The sequence below is a fragment of the Neofelis nebulosa genome, chromosome 11 (assembly GCF_028018385.1).
Source record: "Neofelis nebulosa isolate mNeoNeb1 chromosome 11, mNeoNeb1.pri, whole genome shotgun sequence".
Taxonomy (NCBI): domain Eukaryota; kingdom Metazoa; phylum Chordata; class Mammalia; order Carnivora; family Felidae; genus Neofelis; species Neofelis nebulosa.
The window spans coordinates 81,871,556-81,895,172 of NC_080792.1; the positions used below are offsets into that span (position 1 = coordinate 81,871,556).

A 23,617-nucleotide genomic window follows, 5' to 3' on the forward strand; every position below is an offset into this window, starting at 1 on the left:
TGGAGCCTGCTTTGGATTCTGTGTCTCCTTCTCTCTCTGCCCCTCCCCTACTCACATCTGTCTCTATCAAAAAATGAATAAATGTTAAAAAAAATTTTTTTAAAACAAAAATTCATAATGCTGCATTATTTTTCTTTAAGGGCCCCCCAAAACCTGAATCCACCCTGACCACAGAGCACTGAGCTCCGTGGCCTCTTGGAGAAATGCTTGAGTAGAAAATGGTCATGTGACACATTGAGTACCAATCCTATGCAGAGACTTCTGTCCTCAAAACGTTTTCTTCTTCTAGCAGGGAAGCCCCTCACCAAGGAAACCCATGAACAGATCCGGATTGCAGGTAGTGAGGAAAATACAATAATTGCTGCGTGCACTTTTTCTTTCTGAAGTCGGGCCACTCGACTGGTGAATGTCTTAAACAGCAAATTTGACTTCCTGAGAGCGGCCGCGGCAGGCTCTCGAAGCCCCAGAAATAGACGCTGTGCCATACGTCAGACATCGTGCTGCAGGCCGGCAGGAGGGCTGATTAGGTAAAGCCACACCGCAAAAATATTTGTAGATTCACCAGGCCCCCGAGTGTGGAGTGAGTCGTGGCGTGAACGGAACCACGGACATACGAGGCGAAGGCGGGGAGCGGTGTTCATTGTTCGTCACCAAAGCGTACGGCAGCCTTCGGACAGGCTGCCCGCCAGGGCACCGACAAAGCCCTGACTCCGCGTCCTGTTTTGCATCCCCCGGCAGCACTCACCCCGGCTCTGTCGAGTTAAAGTTCTGCTCACAGTCAAGTGTGTACATAGGAGCCCCAGCTGCCGTTAGCTGAGGGCTGGCATGTGCCGGGCACGGGGCTGAATGGCCACACGTGGGGTCCTAGGGGTCTCAGGGAGCCTGTGAAGTTCACACCATTATCCCATCTTCCAGATTGAGAAACTGAGGCTAAAGAGGATAAGGTCACCCAGCAGGGCTGGGGTTCAGAGGCAGAGCTGGAGGCCCCCAGATAGTCTCCTATTTAAAATTTGTATCTTGTAGGGACACCTAGGTGGCTCAGTTGGTTGGGCGTCCTAGCCTTGGTTTCAGCTCAGGTCATGAGCTCACAGTGTTGTGAGATGAAGCCGCGCATCCGGCTCTGTGCTGGCGGCTCAGAGCCTGGAGTCTGCTTCCGTTTCTGTGTCTCCCTCTCTCTGTTCCTCCCCCACTCGCACTCTGTCTCACTCTCTCAAAAATAAGTAAACATTAAAAAAAAAAAAAATGTTTAGAGCTGTATCTTTTGATGGGTTTACTTAGGGAGGGTGTTCCCTGCTTAGAAGAAAAGCCAGAGCCTACAGTGATCATACTGTATTTGTCTAAAGTAAGCCATTTTAATCTAGGAGCTTTGCTTTTAACTTGTCAAATAGCTAGAAATTTCCTTGAGGCCCTGCCTTCATCCTCAGGCCGTTTTGCTGTCAGTGTTTAACAGGTTCCGGGAGTTAACGCATCTTCCCTTGAAGGCTTCGGCTTGGATGGCGCATGTTCATCTGAAAGAGAAGAGCCCACAGTTGCTTGTAAAACTCCCCAGGCCACAGTGGGCACAAGCAGGCCCGCTCTCCTGTCTGTTCAGGTGACCCGGAGAGCCGTGCAGGGGTCCCTTCAGTGTGAGGGGTGCAAGGTGTCCCTGAAACAGGACGAAGCTTTCCAAATGGACCCGAATAATTCGCAAGTCTTGAATAGAAAGTTTTTACAGAGACTCTTTCCCCCGGGAGTTGAAGGACTCAGCCCTTGCTTGCAGAAGCAGGTAGTGGGGGCTTCTGTTTGGAGTGGGGACATGGGTGGGGGTGCGGGGAGGGAGGACTGGAGGGGGAACTAGCATGCACACAAGTTCATGATATGTATTCTTTAGTTTTTTTTTAGTGTTTATTTTTGAGAGAAAAAGAGCATGAATAGGGGAGAGAGGGAGACACAATCCAAAGCAGGCTCCAGGCTCTGAGCTGTCAGCACAAAACCCACCGCGGGCCTTGAACTTACAAAGAGTGAAATCATGACCTGAGCGGAAGTCGGATGCTTAACCGACTGAGCCACCCACGCGTCCCACAAGCTCATCACATGTGAGATGAGGGAAGGAAACAGGACAGGGAGGGTGCATGTCTTGGGACCGTGGTGGGAGAAGGACCTTGGGGTAGGTGGCCATGTTTGGACTAGAACAGAAGGGACAGAAGGAGCTCTGTGTGATGACAAGAGGGAAGGGGCGCGAGGCAGTGGCAGACCCCTGTGCGATGGGCCTTCGTCCCTACCTCCCTCCTGACCTGTCAGCCTCCTGCTCCAGTCCCAACTCTGCGTCCTGTTTTGCATCTCCCGGCAGCACTCACCCCTGCTTTGTCAAGTTAAAGGTCTGCTCACAGTCCGGTGCATACATAGGAGCCCCAGCTGCCATTAGCTGAGGGCTGGCATGTGCCGGGCACGGGGCTGTTCCTGCTGTTCCCGCCTCGGAGCTCTAGAACGCACTCGTGACCTGCTTTCTAGAATGCTTTTCTCCAGAGCGGGGTTTCTATTGGCACTTGGGGCTGGAGAATGTGTGTGGGGGCAGGGGTGTTCTGTGCATGGTAGGGTGTAGAGCACATTCTGGGACACCCCCCCCCCCACCGGGTGACTACCGAAAAGGTCCCCAGATACGGCCCCGTGTTCCCTGGGGGTTTGAGAACTCACCACACTCTGCTCTCTGCCGTGTGTCACCTTTCCTGGTCGCCCCACTGAGACTTGATCTGATTCTCTGGGGTCTCTGTCCTGTCTCTGCTTGGTGTGGTTGCAAAGTGCTCATTGCTGCCCGAGACAGGTCATTTTCCCTCTGTCTCATTTCCCCTGCTGGAATCCCAGGAGGGGTGATGTCTGTCCCACTCACTGCTGAAGCCAGCACCTGGAAGCAGGTCTGGCACGTGGAAGGTCCCTGCGATCAGTACATGGCAGGTGTTGAGGGGACAGCTGGGTACGGGCCTGGAGCAGATACAGGAGAAGTTGAGAAAGCGTGTGGTGGGGAAGGGTGACGTTGGTGATGCTGCCCCAGTCACTGAAAGAGGCATTTGCCTGGTGGCAAGGGGACCAGGGCTTTTTCTGTGTGTGTGTGTGTGTGTGTGTGTGTGTGTGTGTGTGTGTGTGTGTGTATGCGCACACACACACACATATTTAGTGTTTATTTTGAGAGTAAGAATGTGTACATGAGCTGGGGAAGGGCAGAGAGAGAGGGTAGGAGAGGAACTCCCAAGCAGGCTGCACACTGTGCAGAGCCTGATGCAGGGCTCGATCCCACGAACTGCAAGATCATGACCTGAGCCGAAGTCAAGAGTTGGACGCTTAACCGACTGAGCCACCCAGGTGCTCCTGTGCCAGATCTTTCGTGCAAAGGCACGTGGACGGGAGAAACGCCTGGCGGGGTTAGGGAATCCCTAGCATTTCTTAAACGTTAACCTTCACGCGAGTTCCCCAGGGATCACGTTAAAATGCAGGCTCTGATTCCGGGCCAGCTAAGGGCTCTGTGTGTCACACACCAAGTGAGACTGATGCTCCTGGTCCAGGGATGACACTTTGAGCTGCTCAGCATTGCCCGGGGAGACACGCGGTAAGTGACTCTTGGTTCCTCCTTTGTGAGTCCCCGTGGGTCCCCAGTTTCCCCAGGGTGGGGCCTCCAGGAGAGTCGGGCAGGCAGCCCCCACGGTAGAGACCCTTCTCCGATGGGCCAGTGAGAGCAGGGAGGCTGGAGTTCCAGGCTGGGAGCCGTTGGGACCTCGCTGGGTCCTCAGCTCCCAGTGGGTCAGGCCCGGTGGGGGCTGAGGATGACCGAGCCTGCAGAGGGCCTGGCAGAGAAGCTGGCCCTCAGAGCTGCCGGAAACCGGCCCCCACGACGAGGCTTGCGGAGGAGCCCCTCCTTGGTGGTTGCTCAGTCTTTCCTTCCCTTGCGGGCTGGACGCTTGTCTTGCCTTCTTTCTGGGTCCCGGATGGGGCCTCTCGGGGCTGGGTGGGGGCAGATCCCCGACCAAGATTTCAGTTGTGTGCTCTCTTTCAAGTAAAACCGTGCAACCCAGAGGAAGTAGCAAGTGTGAGGAAGCGCACAGGGCGGTTAGAGCCGGATTCAAAGCTGTCCTCCTGGCTGTGGGGCTGTGGCCTCCTCACTTGGCCTCCCGGGGCCTCCTTTCCTCACCTGCACGATGGGGACTGTGCGTGTGTGGGGCGGATCAAACACGGCGGTGTTTGCAAAGCGCTTAGCACAGCCTGGCCCCGGGAAAGCCCTCAGGATGCGGGCGAGGGGGGTGCAGAGGATCCTTAAACCCCGGGGTTCGATCCCCCACCCCACCCGGAGCAGGTGTGCAAGTTGTGTGCCCCTGGGGTCCCCGCTGGTCACAGGGGCCCCATGGCCGACCCCCGGCCACCGCATATCAGCTGTGGCCCCAGAGCCCTGGGCTTGGGTGGGGCAGAGCCCTTCCTGGGCTGCAGCCTGGGCCCGACACCTTCAGCTGAGCCGGTTCTACCAGCCCAGTGGGCACCTGGCGGGAGGGGGGGGGGTGGGGGTGGGGGGGTGGTGGAGGAGGAAGGAAAACAAGACCGAAACTGGCGTTTATGGGACATTAAACTGCGGTCAGCCTCTCCCAGGCTCTGGACTCGAGGCCTGCAATCGACTCGTTCAAAAAGGAGGTTGGCAAATATCCGGGTGTCCCCGAGACCGGCAGCCAGGACCGAAGTCTTGCTAGCATCTGCTCCCTGGGGATTCTGAGTGCTGCCTGTGTCTTTTTTTTTTTTTTTTTTTTTTTTGCCACAAGACATTTCTTTAGCTCTCTGCCTCAGTTTCCCCCCATCTTTTTTTTTTATTTTATTTTTTTAACGTTTATTTATTTTTGAGACAGAGACAGAGCATGAATGGGGGAGGGTCAGAAAGAGGGAGACACAGAATCGGAAACAGGCTCCAGGCTCCGAGCTGTCAGCACAGAGCCCGACGCGGGGCTCGAACTCACAGACCGCGAGATCGTGACCTGAGCAGAAGTCGGCCGCTCAACCGACTGAGCCACCCAGGCGCCCCTCCCCCATCTTTAACATGGGGATGAGTGTCTGCCTTATAGGAGAATAAGGTAAATCTCTTAGAGCACTTACCGACACCTTGGGAGTAATAGGTTAGCTGGCATTATTATTCTACTTTTAAATACACACATACGTGTGTGTGTGTATACATATATATTTATTTACTTTAAGTTTTTATTCATTTATTTTGAGACCGACAGAGAGCAAGTGGGGGAGGGGCAGAGAGAGGGAGAGAGAGAATCCCAAGCAGGCTCCACGCGGTCAGTGAGAAGCCTCACGCAGGGCTCGAACCCAAGAACTGCGAGATCATGACCTGAGCCGAAACCAAGAGTCAGAGGCTTAACCAACTGAGTCACCCAGGCACCCCTATTATTCTCATTTTAAAATTAAGAGCTCGCTGTGTGTCAGGCAATGTCCTAAGTACCTTATGTGCGTTTATCGGATTTAATAATTTCATTAACCCCATGATACTGCCTAGGCATTCCCATGATCCCCATTTCACAGAGGAGAAATTGAGGCTCTGAGATGTGGAGAGGCTCACCCAAGATGATGGGCCTGGTGAGGAGCAGATCCTGAACCAGACCCCGGGTACACTTGATTTCACATCCCCTTGGCCGTGGGCGGTGCTAGGTGTTCACCAAATTCACAGATGAAGGAACTGAGGCACGGGGCATCGGTACGGTGCCCGTGTGAGGGAGAGCTGAGATTAGAGGGGGAATCCAGCAGGCACCCACGGAGAGAGGGAGCAAGGGCAGCTGGGCTTCTGAGACACCTGCACGGACCCGCCAAAGGCTGTGATGCCAGGACCCAGGACACCGCCCTCGTCCGAGTCCTAGTATCTGCCTCACCTCCTCTGCTGTCAGTGGGAGGTCAGCCTTCTTTTCTTATTACCGTTCTTCTGTAGACACTGGTCAGGCTCTGTGAGGTCCTTCTTCCCTCTATCCTGCCTCCTTCCAGAGTCAGCCTAGGCCCGGGTTTCTCCCAACCCCCTACAACCCGCAGTTTCCCTGTCGATGGTCTCTGTTCCCTTCGGGGAATTAACCAGATCCATTTCCCGGGTGTGTCCCCCAATATGCTCCTTCCAGCAGCTCTGGGGGACAGCTCCTCTGGTAGCCCATTCCCGAGCTCAGCAAGCCACAGCTGGGGGTTGATGGTCTCCAAGGATCCAAGGGGAAGTCCTGGGAGCAGCTAAAGGTCTGGGCACCTGGGAGGGGAACTGAGTCTGGTGCCAGCCAGGTGCTCAGGACAGAATGAACCGGGAGGCGAGCCCCACCCGTGCTCACCACCCCTTCCACTCCGCTCCCTGAGCACCTGTGATGCCCCCCCGCCATATGAGGTTGAGAATGTGGGGCTATGGAAATGAGAGTCCCTGTCCCCATGCTGCATGCTCTCGAGCGTGTGAAAGCTTCTGTCTATGGCGTCTGTGTGCCTGCTTTACAGATGAGGAAACTGAAGCTGAGGAGGAATTAGCCGTGACCCTCTGGCCAACGAAAGCCAGAGGGGGCTTGGGGTCTCATGTACTAACTCGCCACGGAGCAGCTGGTTGCTGCTTTTCCATTCTCCCAGAATTCTCTCTCCAGCTCCACGTGGCCCCTTTGACTTGACTTGTTCCCATGCGGGGTCTCTGGGCATTCTGTCTCTTGTCTCCAGTTGGGTATGATGTGCACAGAGAAAAGCAGAAATGTGTCGGGTCACAGAGAGGGACTTTCATGGATTGAACATACCCATGACCGACACCCAGATCAAGAGCAGAACATTCTCAGCCTCAGAGCCTCCCCACGGCCCCTCCTGGTCACCCTCCCCGAAAGCAGTTGACCTGTATCCTGACTTCGAGCTGCAGGGCTTAGTGTTGGTACCTTTTGTTCTTTATGTAAATACTGTCACAGTGCAGTGGTTCTTTGCTTCTTGGTTTTTAAATGTATTTTCGGGGATTTTTTAAAAATGCAGTACTGAGATATAATGCACGTTATTGTACAGTTTACCCATTTAAAGTATGTAATTAGGAGCGCCTGGGTGGCTTGGTTGAGCTTCCAACTTTGGTTCAGGTCATGATCTCATGGTTCATGGGTTCGAGCCCTGCATCAGGCTCTGTGCTGACAGCTCGGAGCCTGGAGCCTGCCCCGGATTCTGTGTCTCCCCTTCTCTCCCTGCCCCTCCCCTGCTCACACTCTGTCTCTAAGAATAAACATTTAAAAGAATTTTAAAAAGCATATTAAAAGAAAGTATGCGATCAATTTGAGGACATTTCTGTCACCACCCCCCAAAGACACCCTGTACTAATTAGCCATCAACCCCTCTAGCACCCTACCCCTGGCAACCATTCGTCTTCTTTCAGTCCCTATGGATTTATCTCTTCCAGTCACCAAGTATAAATGGGTCCTCTCATACGTGGCCCTTTTGAGCCAGGCTGCTCCTTTTTCTTTTTCTTTTTCTTTTTCTTTTTCTTTTTCTCTTTCTCTTTCTCTTTCTCTTTCTCTTTCTCTTTCTCTCTCTTTTCTTTTCCCTCCCCTCCCCTTCTTTTTATGTTTAATTACTTTTGAGAGAGAGAGAGAGAGAAAAAAAAAAAACACAAGTGAGCGAGGGGCAGAGAGAGAGGGAGACACAGAATCCGAAGCAGGCTCAGGCTCTGAGCTGTCAGCACCGAGCCGGGTGCAGGGCTCGAACTCACGGACCGCGAGATCACAGCCTGAGCCAAAATCAAGAGCCAGATGCTCGACTGCTTGCACCACCCGAGCATCCCGTGCCTGGCTTCCTTCACTTAGTGCCATGTCTTCAAGGTTGGTCTACATCGTAGCATGTATCCGTACTACGTTCCCTGTCATGGCCAAACAGTATTCCATCCCCCAGGTGACTGTCCTGAGTGCACCCCTTCTTTGGACCTGGGATCTTAGGAATCTAAAACGCGGGCATCCACTGACACTGGCTCCTGAGTTTGGCCCGGCGCCCCACCAGCCAGCCCGGCCAGGAGCATCAGGAAAAAGACAGAAAGGAGCGTGGGGGTCGGGGTGGGCTCACGGGGGCAGGGGATTCTGAACGCCAGGACCAGGTCTCCGTTTGCCTCTGGCCCTCAGTCTCCCCATCGGTAGGGTGGGGGCGGGACAGGGGTCAGCCATGTGCTTCGGGAAGCTTCCAACTCAAACAGTGCTTAATTCTCCAGGTATGTGGCACTTCCTCCTTCCCAGCATGGCTTTGTTCTAGTTTTGAGTTCCAGATCTGATGAATATCCCACCCCTGGACATTCTCATTTTAAGTAGCTGCTGTCTCCTCTTCGCTGGCCTGGGGTGCCTCCTTGCTCCCCGGGGTTACCAGCCTGCGCCTTGGGTCCCTTTCAAGGCTACTACTCCTTGAAGTCCATGGAACAGAAGAAAGAGGTGAGTAGGAAGCAGGTTCTGAGAACAGAGGATGGCCTTATGTGGGAAGGTTGGACTGTGGACCCGCAGCCTGTATGACCCAGTGACAGGGTAGCTGGGTTTGAAATTCACCCTCTCCCACCCCAAGCCAGCATCGTTTTTTTTTGTTGTTGTTGTTTGTTTTTTTGTTGTTTTAAACATCTTTACCGAAATACAGGTCACATACCATAGTCCATTAAAATGTATAATTCCAGGGGTGCCTGGCTGCCTCAGTGGGTAGAGCAGGCGACTCTTGATCTCGGGGTTGTGAGTTCAAGCCCCACGTTGGGTATAGATCACTTAAAAATAAAATCTTAAAAAAGTGTATGTAATTCCGTGGCTTTTAGAATCCTTGAAGGTGTGTGTCCAGCCCCACAGTCAATTTCAGAATATTTTGATCATCCTCTAAAGAAACCTTGTACCTTTGCTGTCCCTTTCCGTCATTCTCCCAGCCCCTGGCAACCACCGGTCTACTTCCCGTCTCTACGGATTTACCCGTTCTAGATGTTTCGTGTAGATGGAATCACACCGTGTAGTCTTTGGCGTCTGGCTGCTTTTACTCAGCACATCTAGTGTTTTCAAGGCTCCTCTGTGTTGCAGCGTGGGTCCCTACTTCTTTCCTTTTTATGGCTGGAGAATCGACCGCGATTTATCGACTCATCGGTTCACAGACACTTGGGAGATTCCCACTTTGTGGCTCTTATGAGTAAGGCTGCTGTACCACGCACGTACGAGTCTTTACGTGGATGCGTGTTTTCATTTCTCTTGGCCGTATATCTAGGAGTGGAATTGCTGGGGCACGCAGTAACTCTCCATGCCACCCACTGAGGACTCGTCAGACTATCTTCTGGTGTCCAAGCCACCATTCTGCTGCCCCAGTTCCAGAATGGCCCAACAGGGTCTCCTTACCTGGGGGTCTGGGATGGGCCTCCGGTGGCCTCGGAGTCCTTGGGGTGGGGTGCACATCTTGTGTCTCTGTATTTTCTGAGGGTGAACGTCGAGGACACGTAGCATCTTTGAGCCTCCGAATCCTCCCAGCTCCTGCGGTCAAAGGTTAGAGTGGGGCAGATCAATGCAGCACATTCCAGTCTCATCTCTGGACTCTTCTTGTGGGATTGGCTCAGGATTAAAAATACAGTCCGATAAGTGGTGGACCTGCCATCTGACATTTGATTCCCCCCCCCCCTCTTCTTTTCCTGGTGCTTCTCCTTCCTGGAACTCAGCAAAGAGAACTTCAACAATGTTCCTGACCTGGAGCTCAACCCGATCCGCTCCAAAATCGTCCGTGCCTTCTTCGACAACAGGTGGGCCCTTGTCCCTGAACCGGCCCAATGGCAGATGACTTTGGCCTTGAGGGAGTGTTTTCCCTTTGTACCTTCTTATGGTGCTGTGTGCTCCGAATGTCTCCTTAAGCCATTGAGCAGAGGAGGGGTTGCTTTGAGTAGGAGTTATGAGCACAGCTTGGGGTCAGACAACTCTGGCTCGTTGACTTTGGGCAGCTCACTCAGTCCTCTAGGCCTGTGTATTAGTTAGCTATGACTGCGTAACAAATTATCCCAGTACTTAGCGGTTTAAAACAAATACCACCTCACTGTTTCTGTACATGAGGGACCCACGGGCAAACTATCTGAGTTCTCGGGTTCAAAGGCACTGGGGCTCCAGCAATCTGAAGGCTTGACGGGGGGCGGCTCTGTTTCCAAGCTCACACATGTGGCTGCCGGCAGGCCCCACTTCAGGGACCTCCCATCAGTTTTTCTGTGTCCTCTTCATGAGAAGTGAGTCACTAGGACCTCCCACACGAGGAGAGGGGACCACATGGGGCTGAGTGCCAGGAGGTGGGGATCGTTGAGGGTGATTTCAGAGGCTACCTCAGTTTCCTTACCTGTAAAACGGGTTGTAACGATAGCATCTGCCTCGCAGGATTGCTGAGGGTACACTGATCTGATGTGTACCAGGTTGGCTATCATTCTGCTCATTGCCCTGACTTACAGGGAAACTGAGGCACGGGAGGCGGTGCACCTGGGCCAGTGTCCCAGAGCTGAGGCTCCAAGCAGAGCTCGTGTCCTCAACCGTCCAGCGTTGTCGGAGTTGCGAGACTCGCGTGACTGGATGGGGGCTCGCTCTGTCTGAGGCTCCAGCAAGATTCGGGTCGGGTACGCCCTCTCCAGGCTGCCAGGGCCTGTGGGCAAACACACGAGGACCATATGCCTGACAGCCAGTGTCTGCAGAGATGGCCAAGAAACCGGGAGAACTGGCAGAAAGAGGGAGGAAGGGAACAGCCATGCTGTGGCCAGAAGATGGGCAGTGACTTCCGGACAGGTTTCAGGTTTGTGGGGTAGGGGTAGGAGTCCTCAGCTGCCCTGGAAGATGCAGGGCAAGGCCTGAGACAGTGACCAAGAGTTAATGAGGCAAAGCAGAGAGAGGAGGTGTTCTGGGAGGACAGAACTGCATGTACAAAGGCCCTGCGGCACAAGAAAGTACAGCGAGTGTGTGTGGCAGAAAGGAGGTCTGGCCGGAGCACAGGCCACGCAAGAGGAGAGGGGTGCGGAGGGCAGAGCTGCATCATGCAGCCTCTTGACCAGTAAGAGGGGTCTTGACCTCAACCTGAGAGCAGCGTGGGGGGGGGGGGTGCTAATGGGTTTAAGGTGGGTGTGGAGCGCGGAGCGCACACTCTGGCCGCCAGCGTGTTGTAGGGGCCCGGGGCCCGGGAGGGGGCGTCCTGCGGTCCCCCAGGCTGGAGGCAGGGCTGCTGAGGGGAGCCGGAGAGCCGTGGGCAGCTTTGCGCCACGGGGGAGGGGATGCCGGAGGACGGAGTGAGAGTCCGGTCTGGGGTTGGAGGTGATGAGCTGGCGCTGAAGGAACCTTCACGGCAGATTGTCCCGTCGCCGGGGGAAGGCACACGGTCCGTGGTGGAGGTGGGGCTGGAATTCAGAGCCCCCACCTCCTTGTAACCCTGGTTCTGCGTGAAGGGTCTCGGAGGGAGGCCTCGGTGGGCAGTGAGGCTGACAGGTGGCGGGAGGGGGTGCCGGGGGAGTTGATATGGGTCGGGGGGTCTAGGGTTGAAAGGTGTCACAGGAAGATGGCAGAGGGTGACCGGAGCCTAGTGGTGCCTGGCGCGACAAAGGGGGGGTGAGGATGTGTGCGTGTTGTCCGCGTGCCTGCCGCGTTTGGGTCTGTAAGGGGACGCTTGTTTCCAAAAGGCTCCGTGCGGACCTGGCCACCTGGGTAGCTGGCCGGGCACCAGGGCCCCAGCCTTCCGTGGGGTGGAGCTGGAGGGGCCAGTGTCTCCCGTAGCACGAGGTCCACTCGGGTGGGGAGAGGGTGGTGGCCCCGGAGGGACCAGCAAAGCCGGCTCCCCGGGGCCTGCGGGAGCCAGTCTGGGCCGGGAACCCGCAGGCTGGTCCTTCATTCCTCCCCATTGCCCTAGCAGGGAGCGTATTCGGACGAGAGAGAGAGAGAGAGAGAGGGCACTCCTGGCATGGGCGAGAACGTTTGGGGGCCTTAAATCTGACCCGAGGTCGCAGCTTGGCTTTCGTCCGTCACCCGTGGGAACTGGGAGCGGCCTCAGGAGCTGGTTTTTCAGCTCTCGGGTGGCATTCCGGTGTCGGCTGAGGGGACGGGGTGTGGGAGCGGGGCGGAGCTGAGGCCTCTGTCTGGCTCGGGGACTGGACTTCGTGGCGGTCAGTGAGAGGCAGGAGGGACAAGGCCCCCCCTTCCTCGGAGGGTCCGGAGTTAGGACAGCTGGCGGAGGGCTGGTGCAGACGCGGTGCTGCCACAGGGGGAAGGAAGTGATGTCAGGTGGTCGGGGGACATTGAGTGTCCAGAAGATAGACATCCGGACAAGCCTGTGGGGGCCGGAGTGCGGCAGGAAGGGTCGTCCAGGGCTGGGGTGGCTGGTGAGACCAATACCTGCCTTCCGGGCCTGGGATAGCAGGTGGGGGAGCTGGGGTTACCCTGAGAACCGAGGCCTCTGGACGGCTTCGGGCAGGGGAGCAGTGGGGTCTGATCTGCGTTTTGCAAAAGCCCATGTGGCTGCTCCTGGAGCACAGCGGGGGAGGGTCCTGCTGGGAATGGCGGAGCTGGGTGGCCGTGGCGGGTAGGCGAGTGGGCAGGCAGCCTGGAAGTCTCTGAAGAGGGGATGGCTGAGGAAGGGCTCCCCCAGCGAGTCCCCAGAACAGCCTGGACGCTGCAGCTGAGAGCCTGTACATCCCGTAGTTCTTCACTCCTCGTCCTAGAAGTTCCGAGGGGCGTGGTGAAGAAGGACTTTGGAGCGGGGGGGGGCGGGGGGGGCGGGGGGCAGAGACAGCATTTTCTTCCCACGAAATATCACGGTCAGCCTTGCCTCCTGAGACCCTTCAGGAACAGGACTGTGGACGGAGAAGCCGGTCTGGAGGGCGGTGTGAGCAGGGTCCTTCCCCACCTCGAAGGGTTCCATCTTACGGGATCCTCGGGAAGTTAAGGATGAAAAATAGTGTCTGAGCTGGGCATCTTTGCAGAAGAGAAGGGAAACTGCCCATCTGCTGAGCGCCTGCTGTATGCCTGGCACCGGGCCAGCCACGAGGCTGACCCAGCTTGAGCCTCACCTGGAACACAAACCCTTCTTGCCCCTTCTGAAAAGCAGGTCAGCAGCGACCACCTGGAGCCTGCCTTGACTTGCTAAAAAAAACCCTGAAATTAAGAGTAGACTTTTCACTTTGGTAGTAAAGCGATTACTCAGCCAAGCTGACCACCGTGCTAGAGTTTGAGGCAGCTGATAGACAGCAGGAGTCGGCAAACTTTTTCTGCAAAAGGCCACAGAGTAAATGTTTTAGGCTTCGTGGGCCACGCGGTGTCTGTCAGGGCTGCTCAGCTCTGCCTTGGTAGCAGGAAAGCAGCCACAGACAGCAAATGAATGGGTGTGGCTGTGTGCCAATAAAACTTTATTTACAGACGTTGACTTGCAAATGTTATGTGATTTTTACCAAAGTTTGTTTGAAGTGCTGCTACCGTTTCGGGTTTTTTTCTCCCCGAAAACCTATTTGCAACCATTCGAAAACATAAAAGCCCTTCTCGGTTCACGAACCGTGCAAAAATCGGCCGCAGGCAGGGTTTGGCCCGCGGGCCGCGGTTGCCCGCCCTGGATCTGAAGGAAAGGGTCAGTTTGGTGAGTTACTGAAGTGCTTGGTGCCTTGGTTTCCCCACCCTTGAGGGCCCCGCCCCGCGCACTGTAGCACCCAGGCAGCCCTCCACCCCGGCCTTCACCAACAGCAGTGCAACTGTGTCTCCCCCTGCCCCCCTCATGCTGAGCTCGGGGAGGGCAGCACCTCCTCCCCAACCCCCACCCCCCCGCTGCCCCGCACCCCATAAGCAGGTTGCTGGGAAACAGAACCCAAGGCTAGGACGGCCCCCGTGGGCGAGGCGTGTGCCCAGAAGGGCCGAGTTCTCTGAAGCATCGGTGCTCAAAGGGTAAGATCCGGCGTTTAATCCGTTGCTGACTTCCCGTCTCTGCTCCCACAGGAACCTGCGCAAGGGATCCAGTGGCCTGGCTGACGAGATCAACTTTGAGGACTTCCTGACCATCATGTCCTACTTCCGGCCCATCGACACCACCATGGACGAGGAGCAGGTGCAGCTGTGCCGGAAGGAGAAGCTGAGATGTGCGTGAGCATGGGGGCCGCGCCCCTGCGGCAGGCAGCGGGCGAGCACGGAGGGGTGGGTGGGGGGACGCCGGTCCCAGGTTACGGCACCCGGGAAGGCCCCCACTGGTGTTTCTCCTCCCAGGCCGCGCCGTGGTGGCCTCCTCGTGGACACCCCCCAGCAGCTGGTGTTTTGGGAGAATGGCGGGGGGTGGAGTGGGTGACGGGAACAGAGCAAGGACCTGGGCTCCAGTCGGGCCCCTTCCACTAGGCAGACGTGTGGCCTTGAACCAGGACACGTGCTGATGGTGAACACAGCCCGTTGTGAGGCTCAGTGAGGTCACATAGGCAGAGACCCTAGCTTCCCTCGTCCTCGAGGCGCCTCAAATGCCAAGTTTATGGGACGAGCCTCTGGCTGATATGTCCTGGAGGAACCCCCCGGGCCTCCGGGCTCTGGAGCGGGGTTGGCTGTGATCCGGGCTGGCCAAGCAGCACAGGGTCCCAGGGTCCCATGCGTCACATGTCCGTCCCCCGTGTGGACTTTCCCACGACTCCTGACATCCCGCCCCCACCCCACCCGAGGCTCAGCCTCATCGGCAGGAACATGTAAACACGGGGACTGGGCTGTATTTAGCTCTGGAACGCAGACGGGAGGGCTGCCGGGAACTTTCCCGGGCTGGGTGGCCCGAGGCCTTCCGACGGCATCGTGGACCGGGGGCAGCCTGGTGGCGGCCCAGCTGCTCCAAGGGCCAGGTCAGAGGTCGTGGGGGCCCCTGGTTTCCCTTCCCTTCATGGGGCAGCCGTGGGCAAACGCGTTAACTTGTCTGAGCTTCGACGGTGCGGTCTGTGAAACGGGCTCAGGGCAGCCTTGCCTCACGGGGTCGCGTGTGGATGAGAAGAAATGACGTTTGCCACACGCTGCGTGGCTCAGGGCGTCTGATCCCTGCGGGGTTAAGGCCGGGGACTTTGTGAGCTTGAGGGTGAGCCGCTGGGGCAGGGCTTGCCCCCCTTCGGCTCCTGGCCTCTCTGGGCTGCCGGATGCTGCGTGATGCCAGTGAAGGAACAAAGGACTGTCGCCAAGTGGGATAACCAGAGGAGAGGAGGTGCTGGTGTCCTTCGGGCCCACCAGGGACCGGCTCAGACCGGCCAGGGGTCGGAACATGGGCAGCGGGGTCCGCGACCTGCCGATGGTAGCTGCCTTCTCGGGTCTTCGAGGAAATGACATTTGGGGATCATGTTGATTTGTCCTCACTTCGACGAGAGTGTCGCATCTGCGCTGACAGTGTGCCGGGACCGCTGGTCCTAACCCCCCAGCTCGGTGGCTCACTGAGCCCTCGGGACGCCTCGAAGCGGACACTGTTGTTGTCGTTGCTCTCGTTTTATAGGTGGGCGAGCCGAGGCTCAGGAGTTAGGTCGCTTGCCCAAGGCCACCCGCCAGGAAGTAGGCGGTCTGGACCCATGGCCTTTGCCCTTGACCCCTACGGTTGCCGTTTAGGGTTCATTATGGGTGTCTTTTGCTCATTTGGAGGTAGCTTTCTGAGCAGGAAGGTTGGGGGAGCAGGAGGACCCGGGGGTCCCCTCCTGGCTCGTCTGACCAAGCCCTTCTCTCTCCCCCCGCCGCCGCCCCCAGTTCTGTTCCACATGTATGACTCGGACAGCGACGGCCGCATCACCCTGGAGGAATATCGAAATGTAAAGTATGCTCCTCTGCCCATGGGCCAGGGCTCCTGGCACCTCCCCGCCCCGTGGCCTGGACGGAGGCCCAAGGTCACCCTGTGTCTACTCGCCCGGCAGGTGGTAGAGGAGCTGCTGTCGGGAAACCCGCACATCGAGAAGGAGTCGGCCCGCTCCATCGCCGACGGGGCCATGATGGAGGCGGCCAGCGTGTGCGTGGGGCAGATGGTGAGCCAGGTCCCCGAGGGGGGCGGGGAGGGGGAGCCAGGTCCCCAGAATCTCCGGTCCCCTCCCCTGCCCCTTGGCTAACTCCCACACCTTGCCCTGCTTGTGGTCCGTGTTTCTGGAAGGCCTGGTGGTGCCTGTCCGACTCGCTGCTCTTACCCCACTGCTTTCCCACCCTGGGGAGACCCCTGGAGTGGAGACCCCACCAGGAAGCCCCCGCAGTTTGTAGCCTCCCACCCCCCGAGCCCTGCTGTCAGCTGCCACACGCAGTTGACGACGAGTGGCTGGGAGGGCATTTCTGGTCTGGAGAAGGGGTCAGCAGGGCCACCTAGTCTGGGGACCCGTGTGGAGCCGGGAGTGGGGGGGCACGTGTAAACGGGACAGAGGAGGGGGGTATTGGCCTCGGGGCTGGCGACTGTGGAGGGGGAGCCCCCGGCCGGCCCCAGAAGTGATGTGGGGGCCAGAGGCAGGTAGCCGTGGAGGGGGACGTGTGGCCGCCGAGGGCCTGGGGCAGGGCTGAGAGGGGAGGAGGACAGGCAGGCGGGAGCATTGGAGCCTCCACACACGTGCTCGTCGGGGCTGCGCTGGTAGGAAACGGCTGGGTCATTTCTCAGAGTGCCACGCGGGACAGCCGTCCGTGGTGGGGACTGTCCTGTGTGTCGTAGGGTGTTTTGCCCCGCCCCTGGCCTTCACCCACTAGACGTCAGTCACCCCCTCCTAGTCGTGACAACCAAGGGTGTCCCCAGACGTGGCCAGATGTCCCTGGCAGGAGGCCGGGATGGTCCCCAGTGAAGAGCCGTTAACTGGAGGGGCCCAGAAACAGACGGTGAACCGAGCGGTCGCCGCACTGGGCCCGGCGAGCGGTGGCTGTCGGGCGTGTGGGGCACCCGCAAGTAGGCTCCTCTCCCTGAGTGTGACCGCACGGCCTGTGCAGACGTGCGTTGTTTCATAGGTTTTTAGTCCCATTTTACTGGTGGAGAAACTGAGGCCCGAGGACATAAGGAACTTTCTGGAATTGGGGGCAGTGATCTTTACTGTGCCCGCTGGACACACTCTCGTAGGACCGGGTCTAGCCTGGCTAGCCCGGCACAGTGGCTTTGAGCCCCGGGGGACCTTGAGGACAGGACGGGCACCCGACCATCTCGATGACTGTGTTCCCTGAGCGTTTCGGTGGGTCCCACCAAACCGTCAACCTCTTCACACCTTGTGCTTAAAGCGGCTGTGGCTCTAGATGCCTTTATGGCGTTGGGTTCAGCACGACCCGAGTGGAGGGGTGTGTTCCTGCCGGAACCTGCTGTCTGTGCCCCCGGCCTGCCATCGAGGGTCCTGGCACACCCGGGGCCTGCTCCCAGAGGCAGGGGCTGTGGTCATTTTATTGGCCTGCATTTTATCGGTCTGCTTCTGGGGCCCAGGGGGAGGCGTCTGGCTTTGGTGAAACCACCCCCCCACTCAGCAGATTAACTGCGGCAGAAAGGGCTGGCGACCTCCGTGGAGAGCGCAGGGATCCCCCTGCCGTGCCGTGGAGCCAAATTCCCATTTGACTTAATTACACTCTCCTCCTCCAAATTGCTCCCCGTCTCGCTCCGGTGGCAACCGGTGACAGTTTCCTTAATTTGCTGCAGTGAAACTGTTGGCAGCTGGCAGCTGCTCATCTGCATAAAAGGCACATGACCTCAGAAGCGGGGGTATTTGAGAGCCCGTGGCCGCCTCCCGGGTGTGTGTCCCGAGCCTCTCTCTCTACTTACGGGTCCCCCGTGTGCTCTGAAAATGTTTTCTCGTGTCAACGTCAGCCGGATAAACATGAGCTATGCACGCACACGCACGCACAGGGTGAGGGCCGGCCGCGCGGTTCAATACCATCCGGCCTCCGAGGACGCCGAGCGTTCCAGCCTGTGCAGCCCACCGAAGCCAGCCGATCCATCGCCCCGCGTTAATGGACTTCCAGAGCCGGTTATTGATCGGAGCAGTGCTTTCTTCCCAGAGTGCTTTCTCTGGACGGTCTTGTGGCTTGAGGGTGGGGCTGCTTGGCTGGGGTCTCAGCTTGGGTTCCCCCCTCCCCCCAGGATACAGAGCCTGGTCTATAATTAGCTCCCCTCGGCTGCCCCAGGGGACCCGGGGGTTGCCTTCAGAGAGAGGGCACCCATCTCTCCCTGTGCCCCTGGGCGGGAGGAGCAGGGAGCCCCAGGGACCCGCCCGGGGATTGGAGAACTAGTCACATTTACAAAATTAAGACGCATATATAGATTTGTTTTCTGTGTTAAAAACAAGTGTAAAGAAACCCCAGAGGGTGAAGAATCCTATCAGACACTTGGGAGTCAGCCGTGCTACTCCCAGCTGGGCAGGCAGGTGGCCTTGCCTCTGTGCACCTCAGTGGCCTTATCTGTAAAATGGGACTGAGAACAGAACCCGAATAGCAGACACTGAGTGCCTGCTATTAAATACACATCAGAACAACTCTAGGGGCGCCTGGGTGGCTGAGTCGGTTAAGCATCCAACTTCGGCTCAGGTCATGATCTCGCGGTTTGTGAGTTCGAGCCCCGCATCGGGCTCTGTGCTGACAGCTCAGAGCCTGGAACCTGTGTCTGATTCTGTGTCTCCCTCTCTCTCTGCCTCCCTCCTCCCCCGCCTGCCACCACTCACACTCTCTCTCTCTCTCTCTCTCTCTCTCTCTCTCTCTCTCAAAAACAAATAGAACATTAAAAAGGTTAAAAAAAAATTACAGGGAGGTATAGGAAGAGAGGTGAATTCTCTGTGCCCTTCTCCCCCTCAACCACTCCTCCCTAGAGGGAAGCATCCTTGCTGGAGTTTATTTTCCAACACACACCGACGTACACGTGTGTCTTTTATTTTTGACGTGCACACAATGGAACTGACCGGACTCCTTTGCCTCTGCTGACCCCACACGTCCCCAGGACAGATGGCGACAGTCTGGTTAGCGATACAGGAAGAAATTGGAATGCGTGCACGGATCTGCAGACCTCTTTCTGCGTGTTTGTTTTTTTCCACTATGCATCTTGGAGCCTTTTCCATATCTGCATGTAGGGATCGACCCCTTCTTAATGGATGCTTGGTAATCAATAGCATGGAGGACCACGGTTTATTTAGCCAGTCTTCTGTTGATGGACACGGGACGGCAGCCGGGCTTTCGGTCAGAGTGCTGCAGGCAGGGGTGAGGTCTGGGGAGCCTTAGCTGTGCCAGAGCCCGAGATAGTCGTACGAGGGGCAGGAGCCCCACCTCTGGTCTCATGAGGTCATGTGTGCCCAGAGCAGGAAGGACACAGGTGGAGACTGGCACTGGCCATGACTAGGTGGGTGAGAGGCCCGGCGGGCAGGCATTATCATGGTGACTCACTGGGCGAGAGGGGTGGGCCGCACGGGCCGGCCCTTTACCCCCCTTGCCCCAGTGGTCTGGGAGCTCAGAGGGTCAGTGCGGGCATGGTGACGCAGGACCGGGAAATGGCAGCAGGGTGGCTGGGGGGAAGGGGAGCCCGTGCCTCTGTGCCCACCGCCTTCCTTTCCACCCTCACCCACCAGGTTCTCCCTGGGGGCCTTGGATGGGGCCCTGGTCAGCCCGCACCCTCCCTTCCAGTCCGAGATGGAATTCAGAGGGACTGGCTTCCGACTGGAAGCAGCAGGTCCGGAGGGATCCCCGCTTCTCGTGACTGAATGGGCCCGGCCATCTGCGTCCCGGGGGGGGCGGGGATGGGGGGTCTCCCGGGGGAGGCCGCTCACCCTGCGTGTGCTCTGTCCCCAGGAGCCTGACCAGGTGTACGAGGGGATCACCTTCGACGACTTCCTGAAGGTGGGTGTCTAGGAGCAGAGGTGGGGGCTGAGGGGGGTTCCTGCCCGCTGGGCAGGAGGAGACTGGCACCTCTGTGGAGAGGGGGCACGCACGGCTGCACTTATTTTTATCGGGAGGGCAACAGTCACACGTGGTCAGAGCAACGCAACGATACCCTTTCTCCCCCACAAGTCCCCGGTCCCCGTGTCAGAAGCGCCACTGCCGACAGTTGGAACCGGGTTCTGGGATGTTCTATGCCTGCGAGTCACATAGTGGAGTCAGCGGAGTGGGGTTTAGCCCCTCGCTCCTCCCGTGCCTTGGACATAGCTGCCCGTTCTCCCAGCCCCCACGGGTGGACACCAGGCCCCTGCCGTCACAAACGTGCTCCGAGGTTGGGAACCGGGACCCCCTCACTGCTCGGACTGGCAGGTGCCCGGCGGAGGGAGATGAACCCGCCTGCCCTGTGCCTGGTGCCGAGTGCCCCGACAGCAGGCCACCAGGCTCATTCTGGGATTAGGACAGGAAGCCAGGGGAACACGACCCGGAGGTCCCAGTCCAGCCTGCCGCGCCCGCCTCTGACCCGCCCGAGGGCGCCGATGGGCCCGGGCCTGGAGCCGGCCCGGGACTTGGGCGGTCACGGCCCCATGGAGCCCGGGGGCAGCTCGATGGGCACTCCGCCCGGGCTGTGCTCCTAACCTGGCCAGTCAGCTGCCAGCTCTGCAGGAAGGGGGGTGGGCAGCCTCTTCCACCTTGTACCCACCGGGGCTGGGCAGGGCGAAGAGCCTGTGAGACCCAGCTTCTTCCCTGGAAGGCTCCCCCTGCCCCCCACCCGAGGCCTCCAGTGTTCCCCAAGCCTGTCCCCACCCCGTGGGGGCCCTTCCTGACCGGCTGGCCCCTCCCCTCCCCCGGGCCTTGCCGGTGACCCTGTTCCCACCCGGCATTTAGCAGAAAGCACCCTGGGTGCCCCACCACCTTCCCCAGGAACCGGGTCTGTTTTCTCTGCCCCCTCCCGGCACCACACCAAGAACAGGTGCAGGATCCCAGAAAGCAGCTTGGGTGCCGGCAGGACTCTGACTGCAGCCTGGTGGCAGGCCCTGGAGATGCTGCAGGCGACAGCTTGAGTGTTAGAAGTTCTCACAAGCGGGGAGGCCGAGCCAGGTCTGGCCGTTTCTCCGTCTGCGGCCCTCTTGGGCCTCCCCCCGGCGCCGAGTGGCCAAAGAGCTGGCAAGCGCAGTCCTGGGAGCGGGGGGGCTCGTAGCGTGGCAGTTGGGGTCAGATGTCCCCCGGGGCCGTGGCCAGGGTGGACTGTCACGGCAGAACCCGTGCCAGGTACGTGCCCGTGGACATCTTTGCCCTGTCCCGGGCGTGAGCTTGTCTACGTAGAACAGAGGTGGCTTATCCCAGGGAGGCTGTAAACACCAAACCGTCGTGACCTTTTAATTAGCGAGGATGGCTTAATGAAATGGTGCGACTAACGCACAGCGCCTAATAGTTAGTTTACAGAATGTTTCCACGGATGATCCCCTCTGAGCCCCCGTCATCGCGTGACTTAACGTGGGCAGTGCAGGTGGTGGTCCCAGCATGGTGCTGATGAAGAGGTTTACTGGGGTTAAGGAACTTGCATGAAAATCACAGAGCCTGAAGTGTGGTGGGTGGGACGGGAATGACTTGGAGCGAAGAGCTTGGGTCCAGCACTTAATAACAACTTGCTGTGACGGCGTCGGAAAGGATCCACACGTCAGAGCCAAATTAACCCGCAGAAAGGCAGGTGGAAGTTTCTTTTCCTCGCTCGGCTCACAGCCTTGAAACCGGCCCTCTGGTTGTCACCTGTCCTGGTGGAGGGGAGGGCGGGGACGCAGGCCCGGTGGCGGCAGGGACGCGCGCTCAGTGCCGCTGCTCTGTCCGTTGCAGATCTGGCAGGGAATAGACATCGAGACCAAGATGCACGTCCGCTTCCTCAATATGGAAACCATCGCCCTTTGCCACTGACCTGCAGGCATCCCCGCCCCCCCGGAAGCCGCACCAGGGTCCGCAGCCGCCCTCGGGCCCGAGGCCACCGGTGTCCTGCTGCAGCTCTTGTAAATAGCCCCCCTCTGCCGTCCTGTTTTCCCGAGGGTGTGGTATGTGGGACTACTCTGTTTTTATCTCTAATAAAAAAGAAGACGGTTGGTTTGTTAATGAACATGGCTCCTGTCTGTTCCCCACGTCCACTCGGTGGCCTGGCCACCCGGTGGCACGAGGCTGAACAGGACAGCTGATTTTCAAAGGCTGGTTTGGAAAAAGGGGAGTTTTGGGGTTTTTTCCCCAGACCTTTTCTGGTGTATTTTGGGTGCAAGGTTTGCTCCTTTGCATGAGTGCCGGGCGGTAATTAGTAAGACAAGGCAGCTCCTCGTGCCGTGGTGGCCGGGACGCAGGCGGTGTGGTTTCCTTGGTATTGTGACTGAGCATCTAGGCCAGAGGAGATAAGGGGGACCTGCGGTGATGTGCCCAAGCCCGCCGACGGTACCCGGGGCACTGGACTCCGGGCCTGGCTGCCGAGGTCGGGCTGGGTGGGGCCACACCCTCCCAGGCCGGCATGTGGCAGTCCCCGGTGGTGGTGGCAGCAGGGGAGGGGACTGTCCCCGGTGAGTGGCTCCCACAGCTCCAAGGTCACCTTCTGACTCGGGGGTGAGCTGCGCTAGGGGCGGGGAGATGAAGGTTGTCCATCCGGTTGATGGCTATGGCCGGTGGGTCAGCAGAGGCCGCCACGGGCTGAACGCTCCCGGTTGGTGCTCGGTGGGGCCGGCACGGCCGTTGCTGTGATCGCTCATCGCTGGCGGCGTCCCGGGCCCCCTTGCGTGGCTCCTGCCATCCACACTCACTGGGAGGTCCCCTTCCAGCCTTCCAAGAAAGTTCCGGGAACCGAGAACTGCCGTTATTGGCCTTCTCGCACTTCCGGAGCTTTGTTACTAAGCGTGTTTTAGCTAACACCTGTGTATGGGGGTTCAGAATTGAAAAGGCGCAGGAAGGCACAGCACACGGCCCTTCTCCCGTGCCGGCGGGCCCCGGCTTGCCCTTCCCCGAGGCAGTCAGGTCAGCCTGTTTCTTTGACATCCTTCCGGGGCTGTTCCTGCAGACGCAAGCAGGTATATTGCCGAGGAGGAGCTGAATGTCGGTATTTAAGTGAAAAGTTGAAACAGAGCAGTGAGGCAGGGTGGAGGGGGACTGTGTGGACGGAGCACCGTGTGCAGGGCAGGAGTCCCGAGGCTGGCACACCGTGGCGGTGGCGGTTTGGGAAGCGCGCGCATCCTTCTGGTGACGCTTAGGACCTTGGAGGTGAGAGCAGACGCCTCTTGGAGGTGAGGGAGTAAGGGCATAACTGGGCCGCCTGGGGCCCTGGACCCGGACCCGGGCCCTGAGGGATGCTGGCCTGCGGTGTGAGCCGCGGCCTCCTCTCTCCCTCCCGGGCCCTGGTGGATGGCAGGGAGGCCACATGGCCCCGGCCGTGGGGAAGTAGACAGCGGTCTGAAGTCACTTCCAGAGCTCGGCTGTTTAGACTAGCGCTTACTCAACAAGTGTCTTGACATTTCCTAAGCGGTAGGTCTGCGGGGAAGGCAGAGGCCTGGCTTCCTGCCCTCAGGGTACCAGCCACCTGGTGGGACCCTGAACTGTGTTTCCTGGAGCAGGAGTGGGACGTGAGCTGCCTCATCTCACTGCTGCCCCTAGGGACCGTCTTGCTCACGTCCTTGGCTTTCCCGGCTGCCCTCGGAGACCGTCTCAAGTCCCTGGCATGGCCTGATGTGCTGGAATCTGGCACTCTGCCGGAAGCATCTCTGCCCGGTGACCCCCTGCAGCCTCACAGAGGCGCGCACCCTCCCCTTCCCCGCCCCCCACGGTGCCTTTGAGCAGCGGGATGGCTGGCG

General features: G+C 58.4%; 1 protein-coding gene across 5 annotated transcripts in view; it reads left to right on the plus strand.

Annotated features, from left to right (window-relative positions):
- TESC (tescalcin) overlaps nucleotides 1-23,617 on the plus strand; it is a 59,464-nt gene that overhangs the window by 30,959 nt on the left and 4,888 nt on the right. The window contains exons 3-8 of one of the 5 annotated variants that reach the window (XM_058691162.1): nucleotides 9,644-9,724; nucleotides 13,917-14,056; nucleotides 15,830-15,937; nucleotides 19,469-19,569; nucleotides 19,689-19,736; nucleotides 21,627-21,897. In XM_058691162.1, the coding sequence (XP_058547145.1) occupies nucleotides 9,644-9,724; nucleotides 13,917-14,056; nucleotides 15,830-15,937; nucleotides 19,469-19,569; nucleotides 19,689-19,736; nucleotides 21,627-21,704 (556 nt within the window). In that variant the 3' untranslated portion in view covers nucleotides 21,705-21,897. Of the gene's footprint in view, nucleotides 1-9,643; nucleotides 9,725-13,916; nucleotides 14,057-15,665; nucleotides 15,728-15,829; nucleotides 15,938-19,468; nucleotides 19,570-19,688; nucleotides 19,737-21,626; nucleotides 21,898-23,617 lie in introns of those variants that run through there. The other 4 variants (XM_058691164.1, XM_058691165.1, XM_058691161.1 and 1 more) reach the window with 4 other exon arrangements.